Source organism: Genypterus blacodes, unplaced genomic scaffold (genome assembly GCF_046128005.1).
Source record: "Genypterus blacodes isolate CSIRO-AG114 ecotype Tasmania unplaced genomic scaffold, CSIRO-AGI_Gbla_v1 ptg000105l_1, whole genome shotgun sequence".
Taxonomy (NCBI): domain Eukaryota; kingdom Metazoa; phylum Chordata; class Actinopteri; order Ophidiiformes; family Ophidiidae; genus Genypterus; species Genypterus blacodes.
Window position 1 is genome coordinate 607,805 of NW_027466909.1, and position 23,134 is coordinate 630,938.

The window sequence follows — 23,134 nt, forward strand, 5'->3', positions numbered from 1 at the left end:
AAAGACCTGTGCTTTTGCGCCATCTAGTGGACAGAAGCTGTACGCCATGTTAAAGAGGTATAGGTGATATAGTGCAGCTTTCTGAGTGACAAACGAGTAAAAAGGACTAAAATGATTTGTTTGAAGCACTCTGTGGTTTTGGTTGATCACATCTGAGCCGAACTCTCTGGAGTGCAGCCTCCAGTCCGGCCCATCTGCAGTGTGGCCCCACACTCTGCTGATCTGTGACACCAGCCCTCTGTGTCTATTGGCTGCAGGCGGGTCAGGCCATCCTCCTATGAGCTCAGGCTGCTGGCTGCCAGGCTGCACTGGGAGATCAGACTGGGGTCAAAGGTCATTGGATGAGAGATGATTCAGAGAAGCTTCAAGTTTGATTCTGTTTACTCTTTTAGTCCACAGGGAAATGTAGGGCTTTTTTGTTTTTAATACTTTTTACTTTCTGGCAGCTGTGTAAGTTAGTAGAGCTCCTTCATCATCTCAGCCTTGTTCTAATTTGATACTTTCAACACATGAGAGACATGATCTCAGAAAACAAAATAAAAACATGCTTCTCCAATCCTGCATTTCCAATTTTGGGAATTTAAAAAAGTCATCCCAAAATAATCCTTATTTCATCAAAATCTACAAAATTGGATAAATGATATGTATATTTATACTTTACTCAATATATTAACTGAAGCGTCTGTGTGTGTGTGTGTGTGTGTGTGTGTGTGTGTGTGTGTGTGTCTGTGTGTGTCTGTGTCGAGCGCTGATCACCTATTTACCACCTGATATTGGGGCGCGAGCGGTTTTTGATTAAAAAACAAAACAAAAACAAAAACAGTTAGTTTGACTGCGCGTGCGCGGTTTTGGCGGCGCTCTCTTCTCGTAATAATTTCTCCTCTACTGAAACAATCTGAAGCAACAGGACGGACGGTGGTTTTTGTTCCCTCGTAATCCGAAAACATCCCTCAGAAGAGCCTCAAATCTCTGCTCCTCTAATCCTGAGCTGCACCCAAGAAGCGCCGCTGAGGGCCAAAGGGAAAGAGACCCAGAGGTCAGACGAGCTCTGAGGGCAGAAGCTCTAATCCAGGCGGAGGTAGGGACCGCCTGGACCAGCAATGCACGAGCTGCAGAGCTCATCAATACAGCTGATCAGAGCTCAGCAACAGAGCTGATCAGTAGAGCCCAGCAATAGAGCTCACAAATAGAGCTTCACTCTTCTTCTTCTCTTCTACTCTACTTCTCTCTCTTTTATTTCCTGTACATCGCTCAGAATGTCACTAAAACGTCCAAATTAAACCCCGAAAAGAACCAGAAACACGCAGATTAAAGTGGAATAGAACAACTAAAGTTTGTATTTCTTTTAAAATGTCATATTTTGTATAAACTCATACAGTAAATGCTTTTAGAAGAAACTCGACGCTAAAAGATGCAACATTACAAAGGAAAGTAAAGTGAAGTGAAGTTAAAACTTTTTCTTTTTTTTAAAGACAACAAATCTCATTCTCTGGTGGAGTTTCGTATTATTGTATTTTTCTCAAAACTATTTTCCTGCTCGACTACTTTTTCCTAAAATGAACCAAATTGACGCTTTGATTTATTTGATTTACATTCTTAATTACTAATAAATCGATTTCAAGCCAACATGTGAGCGACATCAAAGCCACAAATCACAACACAAACTGCATAAAATCACGAGTAAAACCCGAACAAACGTCTCAGATCAACGGAAAACAAATGTATCGATCCCACATCGATCCCTTTGTACTTGATCCCTTCACATCCGCCGATTAGAGCCTTATTCTCTCTGCAGCAGATAGTGCGTGTGTGTTTGCGTGTGTGTGTGTGTGTGTGTGTGTGTGTGTGTGTGTGTGTGTGTGTGTGAGCGTCTTCTTCTTCTTCTTCTCTCGGCCTTTCTGATAAACATTGATTGAATCACACCTTTGTATTACTTCCTCACAAGCAGCGTCTCATTCTTCAGATAAGAGCTCGTCATCCTCTCTTGATCCTCTAATCCGGACAATCGAGCCGCGGGTCGCGATGGCGTGAATGAATCAAGTTTCATGTGTGAGCCTGGAGCTCTGCAGGATCAGTGTGCGGGATTAGGCAGATCCTCCTTTGCTGCTCTGCGGCGGCGGCGGCGGCAGGGAGCCCAAGCAGGCGGAAGGCCCGGGGAGCCTTTTGATCGGTCCAGGCCCAGATCCTTCTGATCCTTCTGATTGGCCGAGAGAGCAAAGAGGGGGAAATTCTTTAATTAAGCAGATCATCTCCGCTTGGTGACGGCGCAGGCTCCATTTCAGAGTCTTGGCTCTGCAGGCCCGACTGGAGGTTCAGTCTCCTCTCTGGAAGCGCCGCCGTCACCTGTCAGGATGTTCGTGCATCTGGAGGTTTTCTACTACATCTTCATCCTCCTGGCTCACATGAGGGCCTGCTGCTGCTGGTACGTTACACTTTACATTACTTAACTTTAATTAACTTTACTTAACTTAACTGTACTCGTGTTCTATTCTGGAGCTCCTGAATCACTGCAACATACAAATGATTTAATGTTTTTTGTTATTGCATCAAAGTGTTAAAACTGAGGAGCATTTCATTCATTTTGTTAATTGGAAAGGAGGAAATTATTTAAATTGGAAATTGGGAATTAATGAATCACATAAAGGAAACTGGACTCCATTTAATCTAAACTTAACCCATAAAAATTAGGAGTACTAATTATTGTGTTGTGTTTCTATAGATGATGTTTGTTTTTACAATTGATAATATTACAGTTAAAATATAGAATAGAATAGAATGATGCATTAGAGGTGAATTGATTGATGGATTAGTCAAATCAAAGTTAAGCTTCTTCATTTGTTTATTTTAGTTTCATTGATTCTGAGCACAAAGATCCACAAAGTGCATGAGTTTACCAGATAACAATATGGAATTATTTGAGTAATTTATAAAGTAAAAATGCCAAATATTTAGGGGTATGCTGCTTCTTCTTTGTGTCCTGACTGTAACTCCTTGAATCCTGGTTGTCATGACGGCAGAACAGAGCGTTTGCACTCATGATAATTGGACTTTTTCACTATTTTTGGACATTTTGAAGTCTAAACTGACTCACTGCAGCACATGACTCACTGAGGCCCTGCTAGTTGAGATAGATCAGCGAGCCTCCGTTCTCTCCAGAGCCGCAGACTCACTTTGCCTCAGATTCCCATCGCTGTCAAGGTTTCACATGTTGTGAAGCGCACTAATGAGAGATGTTAGCAGAGGACAGAGGAATTCCTCCGTCCTGGGAAGGACACTTGGCTTCCCTGAGTTAATAAGCTGTCTCCTCTTCCAGGTCAGTGAATAATTTCTTGATGACTGGACCCAAGGTAAGCCAACTTTCTTTTGATCTTCTCCCTGACTTTTCCCCCCCAAAAGCAGAGACGGGAAGTGAAGTAAAGACAGATGTGTCTTTGCAGCGTCTCCTCCTCGTCCCTGTGATGTCTCAGTCTCAACTCGAGCTCTGCTCCCTGTCTGCCCGCAACAATGGCGCTAATGATATATCACTGATATTCTTGGCTCTTTGTGATTTGCTTTCCACCTTGGTACACTTGACCTCCTTCAGAGGCTGTGTGTGTGTGTGTGTGTGTGTGTGTGTGTGTGTGTGTGTGTGTGTGTGTAGGCTGAATGAGGCGAGGCTGTAGTGGGTGGTCATCATTAGTGAGCCGGACCCCTGTGAGAGAGGTGGTGCTCCAGCTCCCAAAGGCCACTTGAGACATATTAGTTCTATCATTCACACAGCCAACAGGACAGCGCACTGGTTTCACTGGTTTCACTGGTTTAACCCTTCACACGCTGAAGTCACTTTGGTACTTTTACTTTTCGCCCAGTTTGGGTTTTATTTGCCACTTGAGAAGCTCCACTGCAAAATGATCACAATGCTCGAGACAGGGGGGTTTGAGTGCTTCAACCAAACCAGGCAACTTTGGTCCTGAGAAATATTATTAAAAAACTGTGAAACATCTAAAAATACACTTTTTGAAAGATAAAATTGAGTCTATAATCGATAAAATCTACATAATTACAAACAGTGAAAAAATAGGAAAAAGCTAAAAATGTTTCTGATTCTATACATTACATTATTTTTTGCTTCATTTTGGAAATTTAAACATTGTCTATAAACAATGTCATCTCAAAATAAATACTTTCAACTCTTGGAAACATTGAAACATTGAGAAAAAGAGAGAGAGAGAGAGATAGAGAGAGAGAGAGAGAGCGGGGTCACTGGTGGCTTCATGTTCTGCTCTGTGCTGCAGGCGTACCTCATCTACTCCAGCAGTGTGGCAGCCGGAGCTCAGAGCGGCATTGAGGAATGCAAGTACCAGTTTGCATGGGACCGATGGAACTGTCCAGAGAGAGCGCTGCAGCTGTCCACACACAGCAGCCTGCGCAGTGGTGAGTCCAGCACACACACATGCACACAAATATGCACACACACACACACACACACACACACACACACACACACACACACACACACACACACAGGTCTGCAATCCAGTTGCCCAAACAATAAACCCCAAAACCTAGACGATGTATTAGAAAATATAATTTTGCTATTAAATGTTCCCACAAAATATGATATCTAGAAAATGCAGGATTGCGTCTAGAGACCTCCTGATTTTCCTTGCTCGAATTAAGAACAATTCTACAAATAATATATGAAAAAATTGGGAAACCAACTAAACAAACTGGGTGATGTTCAATCAAAGATGTATCAATCAACTATATTCTTATGTGAAAAATCTACCGAAAACAAACAAAACCCAGAAATGATATTAGATAAAATATTGACCGATTTTACAAACAGTGAATAAATCTTCATCTTGTGATGCATCTTGGTTTGGATCCCTCACACAAACAACTAACAAGGCCTCATTGTCTTGTTGTGGCACAAACTCAAAGTCAAAGACTTTCTGGAGCCACATTCGTACGGGTGGTGGTGGTGGTGTGTGTGTGTGTGTGTGAGGGGGGTGGGGGGATGGGGGTCTGCCCAGTGAGAAGATTCCTCAGCCTTCAGGATGGTTACAGTGGCCACGCTCGCTGGGCCAAAACAAACACACTAATCCAACTCACAACATCCTGCTGAGTCTCAACAAAATACAGAAAATCAAAGGAAAACAACCGAGTTAACAGCTGTCCAGGAGGCTAAAGACGCCGACTCACTGCTGCCACACATTTACTGCACATTAGAGCTATGAGGAGGAGAGGAGAAAAGTTTGTGAAACTCAGCCTGTGTGTCCACAGCCAACCGGGAGACGGCGTTCGTCCACGCCATCAGCTCGGCCGGGGTGATGTACACGCTGACCAGGAACTGCAGCCTGGGAGACTTTGACAACTGTGGCTGTGACGACAGCAGGAATGGACAGCGTGGTGAGTCACAGACACACACAGGCCTGCATGAGCAACACACACAAGCAAGTCCACTTTCTCTGGTCTGACGGTCTTGCTTTGCACCCAGGTGGTCACGGGTGGCTGTGGGGGGGCTGCAGTGACAACGTCGGCTTTGGTGAGGCCATCTCCAAACAGTTTGTGGACGCTCTGGAAACTGGGCAGGACGCACGAGCAGCCATGAATCTTCACAATAACGAGGCTGGACGCAAGGTACAGAGCACACAGAGCATACAGAGCATCCAGAGCACACAGAGCATACAGAGCATACAGAGCAAGGAGAACACACAGTTTGTGTTGAACATTGTTCAGTGTTGCAAATCTGGAGGTTAGTGGTCACATTAATGCATCCAATAAAACAAACTCAACCACTAAAATCTTCCTCTCTGATTGGTCCACGATGACATCAACATGTAACAGATTTGAATGTGACCGTGTTTGCTTCAGTCACTCCCTGATTATTACTCTGATTTGTTTGCGCTGCAGTTAATGCAAAAGTAAGAGGTTTCATACTTTGACGAAGATGGTTGTATATACAATCACATGGAACACTGGTAGTAGTATGTTCCACTTTACCACTTGCACCTCAGCACGCCGTCGCTCACCTGCTGGACGCCGTGGCGCTTATTTTCAGAGAACGGCAGAATCTTATTTACGTTTGTACCTGAATCGCAGCACAGACAAATCACCACAGCCTGTAGAAGCAGCGAGCGAACGTGGCCTCTGAGATCGGGTGAAATCTTTGGGCTCTCTCCCTCTTGGCCCTCCGACCGGTCGCGCAGTGTAAAGCACCTTTTGAATCGTTTTCCTGGGCTCAGATTTACACTGAGTGTGCCACCCAAGCGTCCCTTTCACGTCGCTATAAGTGAGGTGCCACTCGTCCCCAATAATAACAGTGTGTTCGGTGTACCAGAAGGGCCTATTTACCAGCGCTGAATGCCCCTTATGACAATACCTCAACTTGAGAATCTCAGGATCGCTGGTGCAAGCTTAATTAGAGTTCCTGCGGAGCCAGACATTGCACAGCATTCTGTATTATGCTGCTTTTTTAAAATAAGTGTTTAGTTTTATTCTTGCAATAAGGAGCCCACATTTATGTTGGTCTTTGTTTGGCCCTGAGGGAGTCTGAGGGGACCACAGGCGTGCAGCTGAAGTGCTCTTTGTTTACGGTGCCTTTGCTCCCCCCTGTCGGGCCCTAGGATCCCCATGGCACCTGGAGCATCTTTGTAACAGAAAAAAATGGGGAGAGAAAGAGAGAAAAACTTCTTTTTCATTTCTCCACTCAATGGGACTCCTCACAGTAGAAAACATGTTGATAATGAACATGCTAAATAAATACTCCCATTCCTGGCGGGGGACAATAGGGCTCGATGTGAAACTTTGATTCAGCCTCACCTCCACAGAGAGCCGGTCGCCCCTCCAAGCAAAAGAGAGAAAACGCTCCTTTTCAAGCAACAGCTGTTTTGTGTCGAGGAAAGTCAGGAAACACGAAGGACGACGACAAAAAAGGAACCTTGAAGCTATCATTTTTCCCCCTTTATCTCATTCATCTTTATTTCTTTTTTCTGTTAACTGGGGAGCACAATCGCCTCGTTAGACAACACATCAATCAAGGGACAATACCCATCCTGCCGTCTCCTCGCACACTAGCCGCGTTTCCTTTAGAGTTTCTTCGCAAAACACAGGCGGGTTTTTACAAAGTTGACAAAACAAATAAGGTTCGGTTTTCTTCTGCCATAATATTAAGATCAACACTCGACATGGAGCAGCTTTCTTTGTCATTACATCATCAGATCAGAAGAATTCAAAGTAAAAAAAAGTAGCTGGAATGGAAAAGGAAGAAACTGTTAGAAGGGAGGAATGACAGCAAGGAAGAATGGAAAGAAGGAAGTAAGAGAGGAAAGTAGGAATTTGTGGAAATTCTGAGCCGATGAGTTGAAGAAGGAAAGAAAGAAGGAAGGAAAAGAGTAAAAAAAACAACAAAGGAAAAACAGAAAGACTGATTTGAAGGACGGAACTATGAAGACAAAAAAAGGAAGTAAAGAGGGAACAGAAGAAGCAAGGGGGAAAGAGAGAGAAGAGTAGGTGAGCAAATGGAGAAGTAAAGAAAGAAAGTTTTAACAGTACTTCCAGTATTTCCAGCTGCATACAGAGAAGAAGTAGAAAGTCTCTTAAAATTGAAATACTTAAGTACAAATACACCCAAACGCTCCTTGAGTAACTGTACTTTCCTGAGTGTCACACTGAGATGATTGACGTTCTCTGCAGGCAGTGAAGGGCACCATGCAGAGGACCTGTAAGTGTCACGGCGTGTCGGGGAGCTGCACCACGCAGACCTGCTGGCTGCAGCTGCCCGAGTTCAGGGAGGTCGGGAACTACCTGAAGGAGAAGTACCACCGCGCCCTGAAGGTGGACCTGCTCAGGGGGGCCGGGAACAGCGCGGCCAGCAGGGGGGCCATTGCCGAGACCTTCAGCTCCATCTCCCGCAAGGAGCTGGTGCACCTGGAGGACTCCCCCGACTACTGCCTGGAAAACCGCACTCTGGGCTTGCCGGGCACAGAGGGCCGCGAGTGCCTGAAGAAGGGCAAGAACCTGAGCAAGTGGGAGAAGAGGAGCTGCAAGCGGCTGTGCGGGGAGTGCGGCCTCGCCGTGGAGGAGCGCAAAGCCGAGATGGTCTCCAGCTGCAACTGCAAGTTCCACTGGTGCTGCGCGGTGAAGTGCGAGCAGTGTCGGAAGACGGTCACCAAGTACTTCTGCGTTAAGAGAGGAGGGCAGCGGGGAAAGAACGAGAGTGCAGGCAGCCGCCGCAAGAACCTCAGGCTGAGGAAGAAGCACTGAGCTGTTCATCATGGCCTCTTCATCACTTTCCACCCTATCATCATCATCATCATCATTATATCTTTGCCACTGGTCCTCCAAACCCTCACGTTGTATGTTCAGATCTTGAAAAAGTTCACATAAATTCACACCACCTTCCTTGTTGAGTTTGTGCACAATGTTAGAAGATAAGAAGGGGAACTATTACAACTTTGTAGATTTTTGTTTGGTATAAATGTATTTAAAATATATTTTTTATACTTTTTACAACATTTAAAAAAAGTCATTGGGCATTTAACCCTTTGAGGTCGCCAGCAACGCTTTTAAATCCCTCAAACATGCAGAGAAACGCAGGTATGGTGTTGTAGCTTCGTAGCTTTATGCCAGACTTTGCTTTTCGTTGTTTGACACAGTAGAGCCACCGTAGGGCAGCGATGAGTTACTGGGTGTATCACATGACCATAGCAGCATGTGTGTTTGTGGGGGAGGGGGCAGATTCTTGTAGCCTCTTAAGCGACTTGCAGCATGGAACTGCATAAAACAGCACCACCACATGGGGGCAGAATTTCGTTCAGCGTCAGATATAATGCAGATATAATGATTAATTTTCATCCAATTTTCCGGGTTGAGGTCGCGTGAGGGGTCGGTCAACAGAGTTCACGGCTTTATTTCTTGCTGAAACCGATGACACGCCCCCTGTGCCTCTAAGTTTATGAGGAAAGGCTTGATTTTTTGTTTACGCAAAAGTTGATGTGAAAGCTCATCACTCGGAAATGTAACTTTTTGTGTTAACATATTTAGGAAGTCTTGGTAAAAGCGGAATCTACAGTCGAAAATATACACGTTTTGTTGTGATTAATTAAGTCTTCATTTTTTGCAAGTTTGTCAAGCTCACGTAAAATGTGTTTGATTGCTGTTTGAGTGACAGAACCTCAAAGGGTTAAGGAATATTCTCCACAACATGTTTTGTTTATTTTCATACTGACACAAAATCTCCAGGGGCCAAATTAAAACACTGTTGAAAGATCTAATAATTACATGTAAAAAATTAATCATTTTTCAGAGCCAATCAGAGCTTTAGGCCAGAGCTCATTTACATATTTACAACCTTTCTGTTTATTTGACAAAGAAACATTCAGACTTTTCTGAATCCTCTGGCTTTCCTCGACACCTTGCTGCCCTCTTGCTGTATTTAATTGTATATAAAATGAAGCACTTTGTACTGTACATTGTTAATTTATTGCACAGCATCTCCTAGTTTGGCTTTATTGTTAGTCGTGGTTTGTTTTCTATTAAAAATGTAATGAAAGAGTAATAAATCCTTCAGTCTGAGGCTGAAGAAAGCTCCACTTATTCAGCTGAAGTCACACACATCCTTCTTTGTGTCAGTAATACCTGATGTTTGGGCGTAAACACACTTTACTCTTTGCGTTGTGCGTGTTTTGGGAAGAATGCAGCAAAGGTTTTCAGTGTCCCCTTCCTTCTATCACGCCTTTCTCAATTTCGCCTCAACAAATACCTCCCGTTCTCGGCCTCGTCCTGGTAATCCTCAAAGAGCCTCCTAACTCCACAGCGCTTGGAAGTTTCTTTACTGTTTAATACTGGTTTAATTAACTTTGTCCAGACAGAGTAGGGCCTCGGGGGTGGAGGGCATGAGGCAAGTTGCCCTTAAAAATCATCCCGCCTCTAATTTTGTATGCTAATCTCCTTTTTCACGCTGCACCTCCTTAGGAGTGGGGGAAAGAAATGTTGGGAAAACTTTGGGTTGCCTGTGCTGGGCTTCCTGCGGCTGTTTTATTTCTGGGCCCACCTATTTGGGTCCTTTCACTCCTCTAGGGCCTTCCTTTGCTCGATTTAACAATGAATGCAGAGCTAATCAGCTCTCTCGGAAATGCACCACTGTCGAGGAAGGTAATCCCTTCTTCTCTGCTCTCAATGGGCCGTCGCCTTCTAAAGGACTTTGGGAAAAGGCTTTGCACAGATTCACACTGTTCGCTCAAAAGAAGTTAGTTCAAGTATTGTGCCCAAACAAGTGGGTTTTATAAACAAATGCTTGCCAGGATACTCACCCCACCTGCAAGTAAGAAGTGCCAGGCTCAGGCAGAGCAGCACATGGCAGCCGGAGCTGAAACCCTTCAGACGAGATGGGACATGAAAGAGGAGATTAGAGGTCCCATTGAGAAGGGGGCGTTCGTTTCTGCACCTTCCACTTTTTACTCAATAAAGTGTCAAGGAAACACCTTGTTGACATCTTATTTACCGAATAATGATCATAATCAAAACTCCGCCCCCCTGTGCTGACCCCTGCGGGCTGTTTGGACGGCTCGGCCTGGCACGCAGCAAAACCTTCCCACCAACAAAAGCAGCAGCATTCCAAACCTTTGCCCCGCCGCATTCTGGAACGTCTGCAGTTCAGTGTGATGGCAAATGGGATATATGAGATAATTCAGTGAGTAAGTGTTACACAGAGCATAGAGCTGGTAGAATTAGACAAATACGCCACTTTAAAGTTCTACCACAAAGGAAAAACCCATAATTTAAAAGAACAATTAAAATATCTTCCAAATTATCGAAACGATTGAGGATGTTTAACATTTGTGTAGATTTTCACCCAAACTTGTTGGTACTGAGTTGTTTCTATTTTAAGTGATTGCGTCTAAATACAGAGAAAATTGTTGAAATTGTTGTGACTCATAATGAGAATCATCAGATAAACGCGGTGGAGTTATTTAGTTTTCTGCATGAATGCATCAGGAATGAGAGGATTCTCGGTGTCTAAGTGCCCTTGAGCCAGCGTGTAACTCGACACACGGCTTAGACACACAAACATTTCCCCCGACCCAGAGGGTGACATGACCTCCGACCAGGGGGACTGAACTTCCGTCTCTCAGGCCGGGGTTGCTGGGCCCTGCCAAGTCCAGTTTGGAATGACGCATGAGCCCGAGGTGGCAGAGAGGGAGAGCTGACACCATGGAAGAAGAGGAAGAAGAAACATTTGGAGGAGGGTGAGGAGGAGATGAACGCAGGTTCTGAGGCTGTTGGTGAGTTTTGGTTCTGGGTGAACTTTGTGGTGAAAATGACAAAAAAAGGCAACACTAACGAAATCCAGGAAAAGCAGGGGAAAGTGCTGTTAATGCTCCAGAGAATCCTTGACTAATAGGATTTGTGGCTTAAGGGTTTTGGACCCACGACACCTTGAGGGGCGAGGGTCAGAGTGAATGTGAGAGAACGCCAATACAGATGAAGAGGACACTCATCACATGCTGAACACAAATCAGTCAAATTTGCTCTCCCTTGTTTTTATCTCATTAAGTGGGAAAAACTAAATAAGAGATTTTGAGAATAAAATGGGAATTGTGTTCATATGAGCAAACCAGGATGAGCCAACATGAAGGATGGTGAAGTTAAACTTTAGTATTGACTTCTCCAATAAGAAAATACTGTGTGGCCCATTCATTCATGTTGTTTACATTGAAACTCTTTACATTAACTAATGAATTTCTCTGAGTTTTACGGCCTTGAGTTCTTTTTCCCCCAGTGGGCTGATTAGCAGATCAGTCATCAGGAATCTCTAGTGTTGCATTCTCACTCTTTGTTTTGACAGCAATCCATGTATTAAGGAGAACAGAGCAGTGGTGTGTGTGTGTGTGTGTGTGTGTGTGTGTATGTGTGTGTGTGTGTGTGTGTGTGTTGTTGCTATCAGCAGGATTGAGATACAAGCTTCTCAGGCTCACCGGGGTGGTCAGGGGAAGAATGAGGAGAGAAGAGCATCAGAGGGATCAGCTCACTGATCTGCACAGGAAACACAGAGCATGGGAACCCAGCAGGGGGCCGGAAGAGGAGAAACTCACCACCACCTATCTATCTATCTATCTACCTACCTACCTACCTACCTACCTACCTACCTACCTACCTATCTATCTATCTATCTATCTATCTATCTATCTATCTATCTATCTATCTATCTATCTACCTATCTATCTATCTATCTATCTATCTATCTATCTATCTATCTATCTATCTTCCTAACTTTCATTCATAAAACAAACTGAAATTGTGACTTCAAACGTAACTTCGTTTGAGTATCTGTGATCAAAGTGATTGATAAGATACTCGAGCTCGTTCAGCAGCAAGGCTCCATCAGACCACTGAGCGAAGTACAGCGTCTGACGAGGAGTGATTGATCAATACAGTCCAGCTGAGGCTATGACCAGAGTTAAATATTGGCCAAGGATTTCAAAAATGTGTTTGCTCAACCAAACACTTCATTTAATTCTCCCACACACACACACGCAAGCACACACACACACACACACACACTTTCAGTTGTTTTTTCATTACTACTTTTTGTTAACTGTGTTCCCAAATTTTTGTTTTGTATTCATTGGGCCCTGGAGGAACGCACACAGGCACATTAAAAACTAATATATATATAATTATGAAATGTTGTTATGATTCGTCCTAGCAGTGTCAGTGTTATCCATCAATAACATCTTCTGAATGGAAGGACAGCAGTAAGGTTGAATGTTTAACTACAACGTGTAAGAAATGTCTTTTCATTTTAACAGAAATGACTCAGACTAAAGTACAAGATCTCTCTCTTGTGGTACAAAAGTATCATTGCAACAGAAGCGCGTTTGATCCTCCCCGCCGCCAGATGTCGCTGTTTCGTATCGAGCGCATTAAATTACACAAGCGTTTCCCTGATTTGTTTGGTTTGTTTTCACTGTCGTGTTTACACCGTCGCGGAACAGAGCTGCACCCGGAATAACTGCCGCGGTTCTCGGGACCTCTTGTCAGATCCTCCGTGAGCCAACAGTGAACCCGAGCTGTTTGAGGTTTGTTGTGGGTGGCTGCTAGCTGGGAGGCTACTCGGCGCGTGCTGACGACCATGGCAGCGGCGACCGTGGTGGAGACGGAGCCGCCGGGGACAGAGGGAGGTGCCGCGCTCTCCGGCGTCCACAGCCCGGGCTGGGACGAGTCTCAGCTCCGGCGCTACACCTTCCCCACCAAAGCCATCCCGCGGCTGTCCCACAGCGACCCCAGAGCGGAGATGCTCATCAACAGCGAGGTAAAGCCGCTGCACACGCCGGGTTCAGACCGAGCTGGAAGCGCAACGTTCCGCCGAAAGATTGGCGGTTACATTAATGTTAAACGACTGCAAATGGTCCTGCTATTGAGGCGTTATCAAATATGAAAAGTGACAGTACAAGTGCCCCATAATGTCCTCGGATTACATTACAGTTGCGGCAAAGCGACGAAGGACTAAAACGAGCAAAACAAACTATTACTTTCACTTTTCAGTTACAAGTGAAAGATTTCATTACCTGTTACTGTCAAGACCTTTACGCTTTACTATATAGGCGGAAAATGGGCAAATTTGTAAATCAAACGAAATGAGGTAATCACAATAATCTGTGCGTAACACCCAGGACACATCATCATCATCATCAGCAGGTGTTTTTGACAGTTGATGATGAAGTACTGATGAACTGTGTGTGCTGTGAGGCTTTACAAAAACATTAGGAGGCTGAAGCCACCAGTACAGAGAACACAGCGACCTGCAGCTCTACACCAAGCCGCCGTCGCCCAGAAAGAGTCCGGGCTTTGTTATTGAATGTGAAACTAAGTGCCAGTATCTTAATGCATCAGACTCAGACTCAGTCATCCATCTCTGCTCAACAGAGAGGAAATCGTGCGACCTGAAGAGTCAAACACGAGTTGACATACAGATTGTAACGCACATATCTGTAATGCTATTCTGCTCATTAATCTGTGACACATTTGATCTCGTTGTCTACAAACTGTTAACAGCCGAAATGTGTATCTTTTGTTCTTACATCGCTAATACCGCGTACCATTCGGGTTTTTATGGGGTCAGGACGCTGCCCAGTGGCATGAATGGAACGCGGCCACCATGGACACTCTACTTCCAAACTCCCCTGACGCGTTCACACAGCATTGCTTTGTCCACTGACGGATTCCGTACTAGTCGCAAATGAGTCTCGCGCGGTCCCCACATTTATTTAATGTGACAATTACATGTTTATTGCCCGAATTAACGCTTGAAAACGGCAGAAAAAGCAGCGGAAAGCACAAACCGAAGTCAAAAACAAAGATGGAGACTGCTGCGCGGTGATAAAGACGCACATTAAAGTGAATGTGCTGCGTTGTAGTCAGACTTCGGGGCCCGCAGAAAGCAGCGCGCGGTGCAGAGGGGCGGGAGCGCGCACCCCGTTGCAGAGGGTCGGGAGCGCGCATCCAGTCCTACGTTTGTTTGGTCACGTAGCACTCGCAGCTGTGCTGTGTGTGTGTTGACCCGCTTTAGTTCAGTGCAGAAACTCGGGCGGTTTTGCAATAAAGTGTGAATTAAATCGTGCGACATCATGACAATTGTTGTTTCGTTGAACTTTCAAGGCTCAATCCTTCAATTTTGCTAAATTGTGAGATAAAATCACTGGAACACAGATTATGACTGAATTATGAAAAAGCAACAGTTGTTTTGCATCAGTTGATCATTGTTTTACCATTTTATTAACACGTATTTACAATATAAACAAACACATGCATGACTTGAGGTTTCAGGTTTCATTCCTGTGTTTTGATTGGTTTAATAACCAGTAATTTCCCTCAGGATAATAAACTTTTATCTCATCTTAATTAGGTCATTTGGTTTTTGATCTTTATTATGGAATATATAACTCAGGCATACATTAAACTTTAGGTATTCATTGTAGGTTAGAGTTTTTGCTGCTGTCATTCTTTACAAACATTACAAACACTAAGTGTGTCACACTGTACTTACACCTGTATTGGCTGGTTTCCATGAGATAAACACTCAATATTTGCCTTTAACTGATCTAAATGTGCTTTGTCTACTTCCAGGAACCCGTGGTGTTAACAGACACAAACTTGGTGTATCCGGCTCTGAAATGGGACATCGGGTACCTGCAGGAGAACATCGGCAGCGGAGACTTCTCCGTTTACACAGCCGAAAACCACAAGTTCCTATACTACGACGAGAAGAAGATGACCAACTTTGAGAACTTTGTCCCCAAATCACAGAGAATGGAAATGAAATTCTCGGAATTTGTCGAAAAAATGCACCAAACGGAGGAAATGGGAGGAGAGGAGCGGTAAGGGGACACTGGAGTCTGAAATGCTGTATTTAACCGTGCCAATCTCAGCCTGATACGGACCAAACAACAGCCTGGAAAGCATTGTGTTATGCTTTCTATCTCGAAATCTAGAGCAGCACAGGGAAGCGGAGTGAGTGACTAAGCATTGGCACAGGAGGAGCCGATCCCTGTGACCTGACGCGGCCCGGCAGTGCTCGCTCAGATCACTTACTCGCCCTTTAACCCTCTGACACTCACACCGGCATCTTAAGCAGAAGTACTTAAGTAATGGCTTTTCACTTCCTGCAGTGTGGTGGCGCTTCACTGTTTTAAAGAAACAGTTTGCTGAATAAATAATAAAGTTTAAGAAGGTATACGTGGCTCACACTGTGCACATCTCTCTCTCTCTCTCCAAGGGTCTACCTGCAGCAGACCCTGAATGACACGGTGGGGAAAAAGATCGTGGTGGACTTCCTCGGTTTCAACTGGAACTGGATCAACAAGCAGCAAGCCAAGAGAAACTGGGGGCAGCTCACCTCCAACCTGCTGCTCATCGGCATGGAGGGTGAGCGAGTCAGACACAGGCTGCATTTTCACTCAGACTGCTGTGTTGGTCTGACAGAAATTGGCACAAACGGGATCAAATCAAGGACAACAACAGCTGATGGCTTCTGCTTCTGCTGTGTTATATTAGACGACACCTCTCTAACTGATTTAACTCGCTACTATATTTATATACGCTGGTGTTTCTGCCTCTGTCTCTCTAAACTCTTCTCATATGTGCTCCGGCTGCAGGGAACGTGACGCCGGCACATTACGACGAGCAGCAGAACTTCTTTGCGCAGATCAAAGGCCACAAGAGATGCATCCTCTTCCCCCCAAACCAGTTTGAGTGTCTCTATCCGTATCCTGTGCATCACCCCTGTGACAGACAGAGCCAAGTAAGACACACACATACCTCCCTCAAGGCCCATAAGCTGCACTTTATCTACTGTAATAGCACGTTTTGTAATCGAACTAAGCACCGACACAGTAACTATGTTCTGTCTTTTCCTCTGTAGGTCGACTTTGATAATCCAGACTATGAGAGGTTTCCAAATTTTAAAAATGTCATGGGTTATGAGGCTGTTGTGGGGCCAGGAGATGTGCTCTACATCCCCATGTATTGGTAAGAAGTCACCTTTATGTTCCTTACTGATTCTACTGCTTTGCTCCAAACTTACACTCATAAACTCTCGCACAACATGGATTTGTGCTTTCTAGCTCTTTCCTTGGCCATCTGACTACACTACTCTACATTTGGCCCATAGTTACTCTGATGCTCGTTCAGAAGATTCAACACGTTGAGTTCTGTGACCTTTGCTTGTACAGATGAACTTTTCTAACTGTGTTTCTCTCCTCAGGTGGCATCACATTGAGTCGCTGCTGAGTGGTGGAGAGACCATCACTGTAAACTTCTGGTACAAAGTATGTCCACGTCAGTCCCAAGACTCCAAAACCTGAATATGTGTCTTTCTTATCGAGTTAGCGTGTTTGTATTTGACTCGTCTCCCCTCCAGGGTGCCCCCACGCCTAAAAGGATAGAGTATCCACTGCGAGCTCATCAGAAGGTGGCCATCATGAGGAACATTGAGAAGATGCTGGGAGAAGCACTGGGAGACCCACATGAAGTGAGCACATCCAAGCTTTACATTCACACCCAAGGCTCTACACACACACACACGCATCACACAGACACTTCAGTTTCTAGAACATCACGTCAGATCTAAAGCTGCTCCACATGTAGGTCGCACGTCGGTGCAACGTCCCAGAGGCCAGCAGTGACCCACTTACTGCGAATATTTATGGACTACCTGATTTTATAGACCTGACAATGACAAAAGGACGGCAGGTTTAGGAATGCAGAGAGAGAGAGAAAGAGTGAGACCCACACAGAGGGAAAGAGAGACTCAGACAGACTCTTATGTTCACATTGTGTAACTGACAGTCTCAGATCAGACATGAAGGTGGTGCTGCTCAACTGTCTGTCTGCTCTTGAGCCTTGTGACCCTCAGGAGCAGACAGACAGGTAACCCAATGTTCCCGTCTCCCTGCAGGTTGGACCTTTACTGAAAACGATGATCAAAGGCCGATATGACCACGACTGCAGCTAAGAGGCTCAAAGCCTCCAGACTGTGAACTCGCACTGCGTGTGGAAGCGTGTGAGACTGCTGCCTGCTGCGCCCACCACACTCTGACACCGCAGACGCACACAACTGCATGGCAATAAACGACCGACACCCCCCCTCTACAAACGCCATCTTCATCCCAATGAGGACGGAAGCATCACAGTCCCCTGCTCTGCTTAAGGAATTCGCTCCAACAGCTTCATTCCCCCTCATCTTCAGCCGAGTGTGGACACATTCACGCAAATCAGTCTCCACATTTCCGTCTCATGCTGAGGTTTGATTGCGACGTCTGAGCGGGCGTAACGGAAAAGCTGCCATGGATTGTTTTGTGTTTTATTTATGCGCTTGTTTGGTTTGAGTTTAAACCTAAATTCTGACATTTTCAAGACGTTTACGATAGAAGTGTCACTGCCTGTTTGTTGTATGTTTAGTATCATTCTGGAGATATTCTGCGTCCAATAACAGCTGGAGGCCTTTGATTGGACCCTGATGGAGCTACAACTCAAAGACAGAAGGGTCATGGGGTCAAACGTTTACTTTTAGAGGCTTTTCCACCAGTTGCACAGATCCATTCTACAAACTGTAGACACGTTAAGTCAACGGTGAATATCTCCAGAATGCTACGACTTCCGGAAAAACGCCAGTGATTTTTTGCAAAGGGGGTGTTGAGGTTGTGCTTTGGTGGAGATTGATGACGTTCACCACATTAGCAGGCCCGTCACTAGAGAAGGGCCGCGTCGTGATCCAGTGTGCAGCCGCATGTAAAGCTTCAGTTATCGTTCCCTCGTCCACACACACACACACACACCCACACACAGCACTCAATCAAACACACTCACTGTTAAGGTAAACCACAAAGCTCTCTAAACGCTCCGGAAGCACTTTTAGGTTTTTCACGAAGCCGGATCGGAGTGGTTCCTCTCTAAAGTTAGTAAAAGCTCTCACACATATTTGTGTGAGAGTAGTCATGTACAGGGGAGGAGGACAGGATGGATGTGCAGTAATGTGCCAAACTGACTGCAGAGAGATGAACCGAGCCTGCGTCTAAAAGGGCAAAGTTTGAGTCTTCTTAAGTCTGATGTTAAGGCTTAAATCTTTAAATGTGGCTTAATGTTCATATCTATTTCACCGTGCGTGGCTATCAGTGCTATTTACTCTTTACAAAGTGTAGAATATGAAGCTTCAGCTCTCCTCTGTTGCTCCTTTGCTACTTTACGCCTTTTGCTCCACGTTGGCACTAAAAGTTACATGAACAATTTCAGAATTTTTAAGTCGAGATGTGTGTTTTTTCTTACCAGTCTGGCATTAAGCAGCCCGTAAGGGGTTAAATGGGGATGTTTTCACTGCTGGATGTTCTCTGTGATCCTCTTGATTAAAGTTTGGGTTTGTTTGCAGACGCACGGCCGGGTCGTGACTGACTGACCGACGGGCAAACTGAAAGAATAAAAGGAGACACCGTGATGCTTGAGCTCATATCTTGATTAACAAAGCAGCACCTGAACTCTCAAACCTTCATGTCTGTGCTTATCTGACCTAAATAACAAGACTATCTTTGCTAATTTAGGAAATATTGAAGGAAACTAAATTAAATAGATCCACTCAAACTGTTTGTATGCGACTGAATCAGCTTCACCTCCTGCTGATCTTTGGTTGGAAGTCTGGCTGTACTGTCCTCAGCCTCTACTGCCACCTAGTGGTAACAGTCTTGAATGGCCTAAAAATAAAGTTTAAAAAAAACAAATTAAACTTCAAAATTACAACCCAGATCTGCCTGAACATCTACAGTTCAGTCGTTGAACCTTTGCAGAGTATAAATCAGACCATAACAGATGAATCAGTCTACAAAAATGAGTGTTTATTTACTATAAATTGTGCTGCAGCGTTCTCTCAGAGCGAGCGGTCAGTTCCAGTAAATCCGTTCCATGCTTTACAGTAACACTGTCCTATAGTAATTGATGAGGAAACGCATCAGAAACAACAAAACACTCCAGTGTATCACAACTACACCCAAGGGAAACCAAGAGTGTGTGTTACATGAACCAGAAAGAAACACAGCAACACAAACACAGCAGTAAAAAAAAAAAAAAAACTTCAATTCATATCAAAAGTCTACAACCAACTGTCATATGAGACAAATCCACTGCAAGCACAGATGAGGTGAAAGATGAGGTGAAAGTGGCCGTGGACCCTGTAAGCACAAAGGGCTCGGTCCTGTTCAACACCAGGGTCTGAAAATCTAAATATCTATATCAAAAATAAAGACAAAGCTGTTTGATTGAACTCTAAAATCACAACCTACACACACCGTCGGTCCTGCTGGGCCAACAAGGGAGCTGGGAGGACAACCAAGCAAACGTATTCATGATTGTTATACAGATTTCTGCATGTATATAGATATAGATATGTAATAAAACGGTTTGTTCTCACACTGAAACATCTGAAACACCTTCAGCTCCTCAGATCTCAGGCTTTGGCCCCGTGTGGTGACGCAAACACGACTTTACACCACATTAAATGACAAAGAATCACTGTAACGCTCAAAGTCAAATGTCAGCGTCACTTACACAGCACCTGAATGTGGAGAGAATCATCGATAAGAACCGTAGAGAAAACACACAAAGCTCCGCGTTTCTCTACCACGGATACAAGTCTAAGATCTTTGAGAGGAAGATGGCTTTGGGTTGGAATCTAAAAGCACCACGAGGAACTAAGCAGCTATTTACAGAAACTAAATACGTCCGTACGTCAAAACTACAACGCCACCATTCCATAAAATACAAACGAGGAATATTAGGCAGAGAGGAAGAAAGATATGAGAATGGTACAAAGATGGAAGCGTCAGTGCAACATCAGACCTGCTGAGATGATTAAAGTATAAAAGTTTAAAGTTAAAGACGAGACCGAAGAAGCAACAGCACCAGGAAATGACCGACAGGATGTTTGAACCAAGGCAGACGGTGGTAAGAACTTCAAATAAGCGACTTACACACCAACAAGACGAGCAAATACAAAGGCATAAATAAAACCAAACAATGTAAACAATGATGTCATAGCTGCTCTCACAGTATCGTCTCAGTCATCAATGGAATCTGTATTTCCGCGCTGGCTTGAGGTTGACGTACGTCTTCTTCATCTCCTCCGCTTCGTCCTTCTTCACCATCTGGTATCGCTCGCCTTTGGTGGTCACCACCTGGTTGCCGTGGTAGCGCACCAGCTTCTTCGGGGCCTGCGGGAATCGCACAGGGGGGGGTTTGTTAAAGCGAGAGGCACAGAGCCGACAGGCGGATAAGGAGCACGTGTGCTGACTTACGTCTTTGGGGGGGACGGGTCGGTGCGTTATCTTGTCTTCTTCGTTGTCCACCAGCATGTATCTGAGGAGGAAGTGAGTATAAACGCAGATCAGGAAGTGAGGCTGCGCTTTGTCAGACAGAGATGCGAGCGATCAGAGACTTACTTCTCCAGGATGCTCTCCTTCAGCTTCTTGTCTCCCAGCGAGGACACGTTCTTCCCCTGGCTGACCTGAAGCGACAGCACAGACGGGCTACAGTCTAGTCTGAGACACGTCTGTCCACACCACAAACAAAGGGACCCAGGACCGTGTGCATGCTGTCCCCATCACTCCGCAGCTCTCACACACTAAACTAAGACAGGTGGCTCAGGTATCAACTGAATTTGCTTTATCAGAATGTGACTTGAGGTCGTCGTGGTGACGGCGTCACACAGACTCACGTTGAGAGGACTGGGACTCAGCTGGACGTCTCCCTCTATGATGAGGCGCACCGCTTCCTCCATGTCTCCCTTGGCGATGGACAGGGCGCTGCGAGCCTCCGACAGGCCGCACTTGGGGAACATCTCCAGCAGGTGCTGCTCCTGAGCCTCCCACTCAGGCACGGACACCTGCGTGCACACACACATACACACACACTCCTGCAGCGATGCTTCTGAATGAGCAGCTGTTGTGCTGATGTATGTGGTGTGGATGTTATTACCTTGGCAGAGGCGCCCTCTGTCTGTGTGTTGAGGCACTGCGTCTCTGTCTCTGATGGAGGTCCACAGGGCAGCGTGGGGGGCTCAGATGAAGCTGTCTGGGGTTTAGGCGCGCTGCTTTCACTGTCAGCTGAAGACCAAACACACGATCACCAACAGAAGAAATGTCCGATTTAATGAAATAAAATTGAGACGATTCACTTAGAAAACAGTCTGAAGGGATGAAAGCGTTACCTGAGGTCCGAGCTTTGGCGAGTAGAGAAGCAAGACTGAACATCATCTCACAGACTTTAACACTGGAAAAAAGAAATTACTAAAATTAGAAAGACAGAAGAACGCAGTCTGACCCTCCTGCAGTCAGAACACTTTGTTTATGTTCAGAGGCAGTAAATGTAAACGCACCTGTCGATCTCAGCAAACCCCGGGATGTAAGCCTCCAGCATCTCAGCAAAATCCTCCACGTCAAAGTTCTCCTCCACAGTCTCCTGGGAGCCTAGATCCTCCAGGACTCCGGTGATGTAGGACAGGAGGACATCATCCAGCGAGCTGCGGTGAGCGGGAAAGACGGAGTTACAGGAAAACACAGAAAACCATTTATAAAGCAGTTGGGGGGGGGGGGGAATTTTAAGGATCATTACCTGAGATCTGCTTCAGGAATGAACGTCTGAAGGAAATCGTGGAGAGCACTTTGGATGATTTTGTGGAGCTCCATCGCTTTCTCCAAACTGTGAGACAGAGGAGAGACAAAGTGGCGCTCTGTCATGATTTACAGAGCAGCAAGAGGCCGACTGAGAAGTTCTGAGCCTGAACAGAGCTGGAGAATAAAGTCTAAATGTTTTGAGAATAAAGTAAAAAAGGAAACAAACAATAAAATCTCACGAACAATAAAAATAATAAGGAAATGCGTAACAAAAGAGACATATTTGGACATTAAAAGTAGAATAAAGTCACCACTTTATACTCAAAACATCTCGTCTCTATTCTTTAGTCTCGTAAACAAAAACTAATCCCGTACAGTGACACACACGGAGCTGCAGTTAGAGCCAGAGAACTCAGTTTAGTCAGAGTTCATCAAACTAACCAGCAGCTCTGAAGATAAATAGTCAAAGAGAAGATGACGATGCTAATATCCTGTTAGCATCTCAGCCCCGCACACAATAACAGGTGTTTCAGTGCTAACGCTAGGCTAAGCTAGTTCGTGACTAGCTAGCTTGGCTCGCTAACATCTCATTTATTTTTTTGTGACGCTAAACTCGTTCATTTCCACGCGTGGAACTCTTCATGACGCAAACTCACTGCTGCGGAGGTTTAAGGTGACATGAAGCTCAGTGTTGGTGTCAGAGGTGTGAAGAAGAAGATGCAGCTTTGATCCGCGCCGCTTAGCTCGCGAGTTCAAAACACAGTGACGTCACTTCCGTTAATCACAAACAGCTGTTTTCTCTTACAAACGTCGCATTTCTAACAAAAACCCAGAAACACGCATAAAGCACGCAAATTAGACTGAACCGCACAGATTTTGTGAAGAAGTTTGTTGCCAGATATGTGCACATGGCGCCGGATATCAGCTTTTAAACATCATTTTCAGCATTCAGCGCGTTTCCCTGCAGGAGTTTGAAGATGTATTGAGTTAAAATA

General features: G+C 45.0%; 3 protein-coding genes across 3 annotated transcripts; 2 read left to right on the forward strand and 1 right to left on the reverse strand.

Moving 5' to 3' along the window:
- The first annotated feature begins 2,351 nt into the window (after positions 1 to 2,351).
- On the forward strand, positions 2,352 to 8,247 carry wnt8b (wingless-type MMTV integration site family, member 8b). The gene is made up of 6 exons (XM_076160305.1): positions 2,352 to 2,422; positions 3,314 to 3,347; positions 4,275 to 4,413; positions 5,266 to 5,391; positions 5,480 to 5,622; positions 7,678 to 8,247. The coding sequence occupies exons 1-6, from the start codon at positions 2,352 to 2,354 to the stop codon at positions 8,245 to 8,247; spliced, it is 1,083 nt and encodes a 360-aa protein (XP_076016420.1).
- Positions 8,248 to 12,939: 4,692 nt separating this feature from the next.
- Positions 12,940 to 18,973, forward strand: hif1an (hypoxia inducible factor 1 subunit alpha inhibitor). The gene is made up of 8 exons (XM_076160304.1): positions 12,940 to 13,297; positions 15,112 to 15,362; positions 15,761 to 15,909; positions 16,140 to 16,285; positions 16,406 to 16,512; positions 16,748 to 16,811; positions 16,904 to 17,014; positions 17,441 to 18,973. Exons 1-8 carry the CDS (start codon positions 13,118 to 13,120, stop codon positions 17,495 to 17,497), a joined length of 1,065 nt encoding a protein of 354 aa, XP_076016419.1. The 5' UTR covers positions 12,940 to 13,117; the 3' UTR covers positions 17,498 to 18,973.
- Positions 18,974 to 19,416: 443 nt separating this feature from the next.
- Positions 19,417 to 22,901, reverse strand: cuedc2 (CUE domain containing 2). The gene is made up of 9 exons (XM_076160306.1): positions 22,796 to 22,901; positions 22,138 to 22,224; positions 21,902 to 22,045; positions 21,734 to 21,795; positions 21,502 to 21,629; positions 21,242 to 21,409; positions 20,967 to 21,031; positions 20,823 to 20,883; positions 19,417 to 20,738 (listed from the first exon to the last, which is right to left on the reverse strand). The coding sequence occupies exons 2-9, from the start codon at positions 22,209 to 22,211 to the stop codon at positions 20,592 to 20,594; spliced, it is 849 nt and encodes a 282-aa protein (XP_076016421.1). The 5' UTR covers positions 22,212 to 22,224; positions 22,796 to 22,901; the 3' UTR covers positions 19,417 to 20,591.
- Between the last annotated feature and the right edge of the window lie 233 nt (positions 22,902 to 23,134).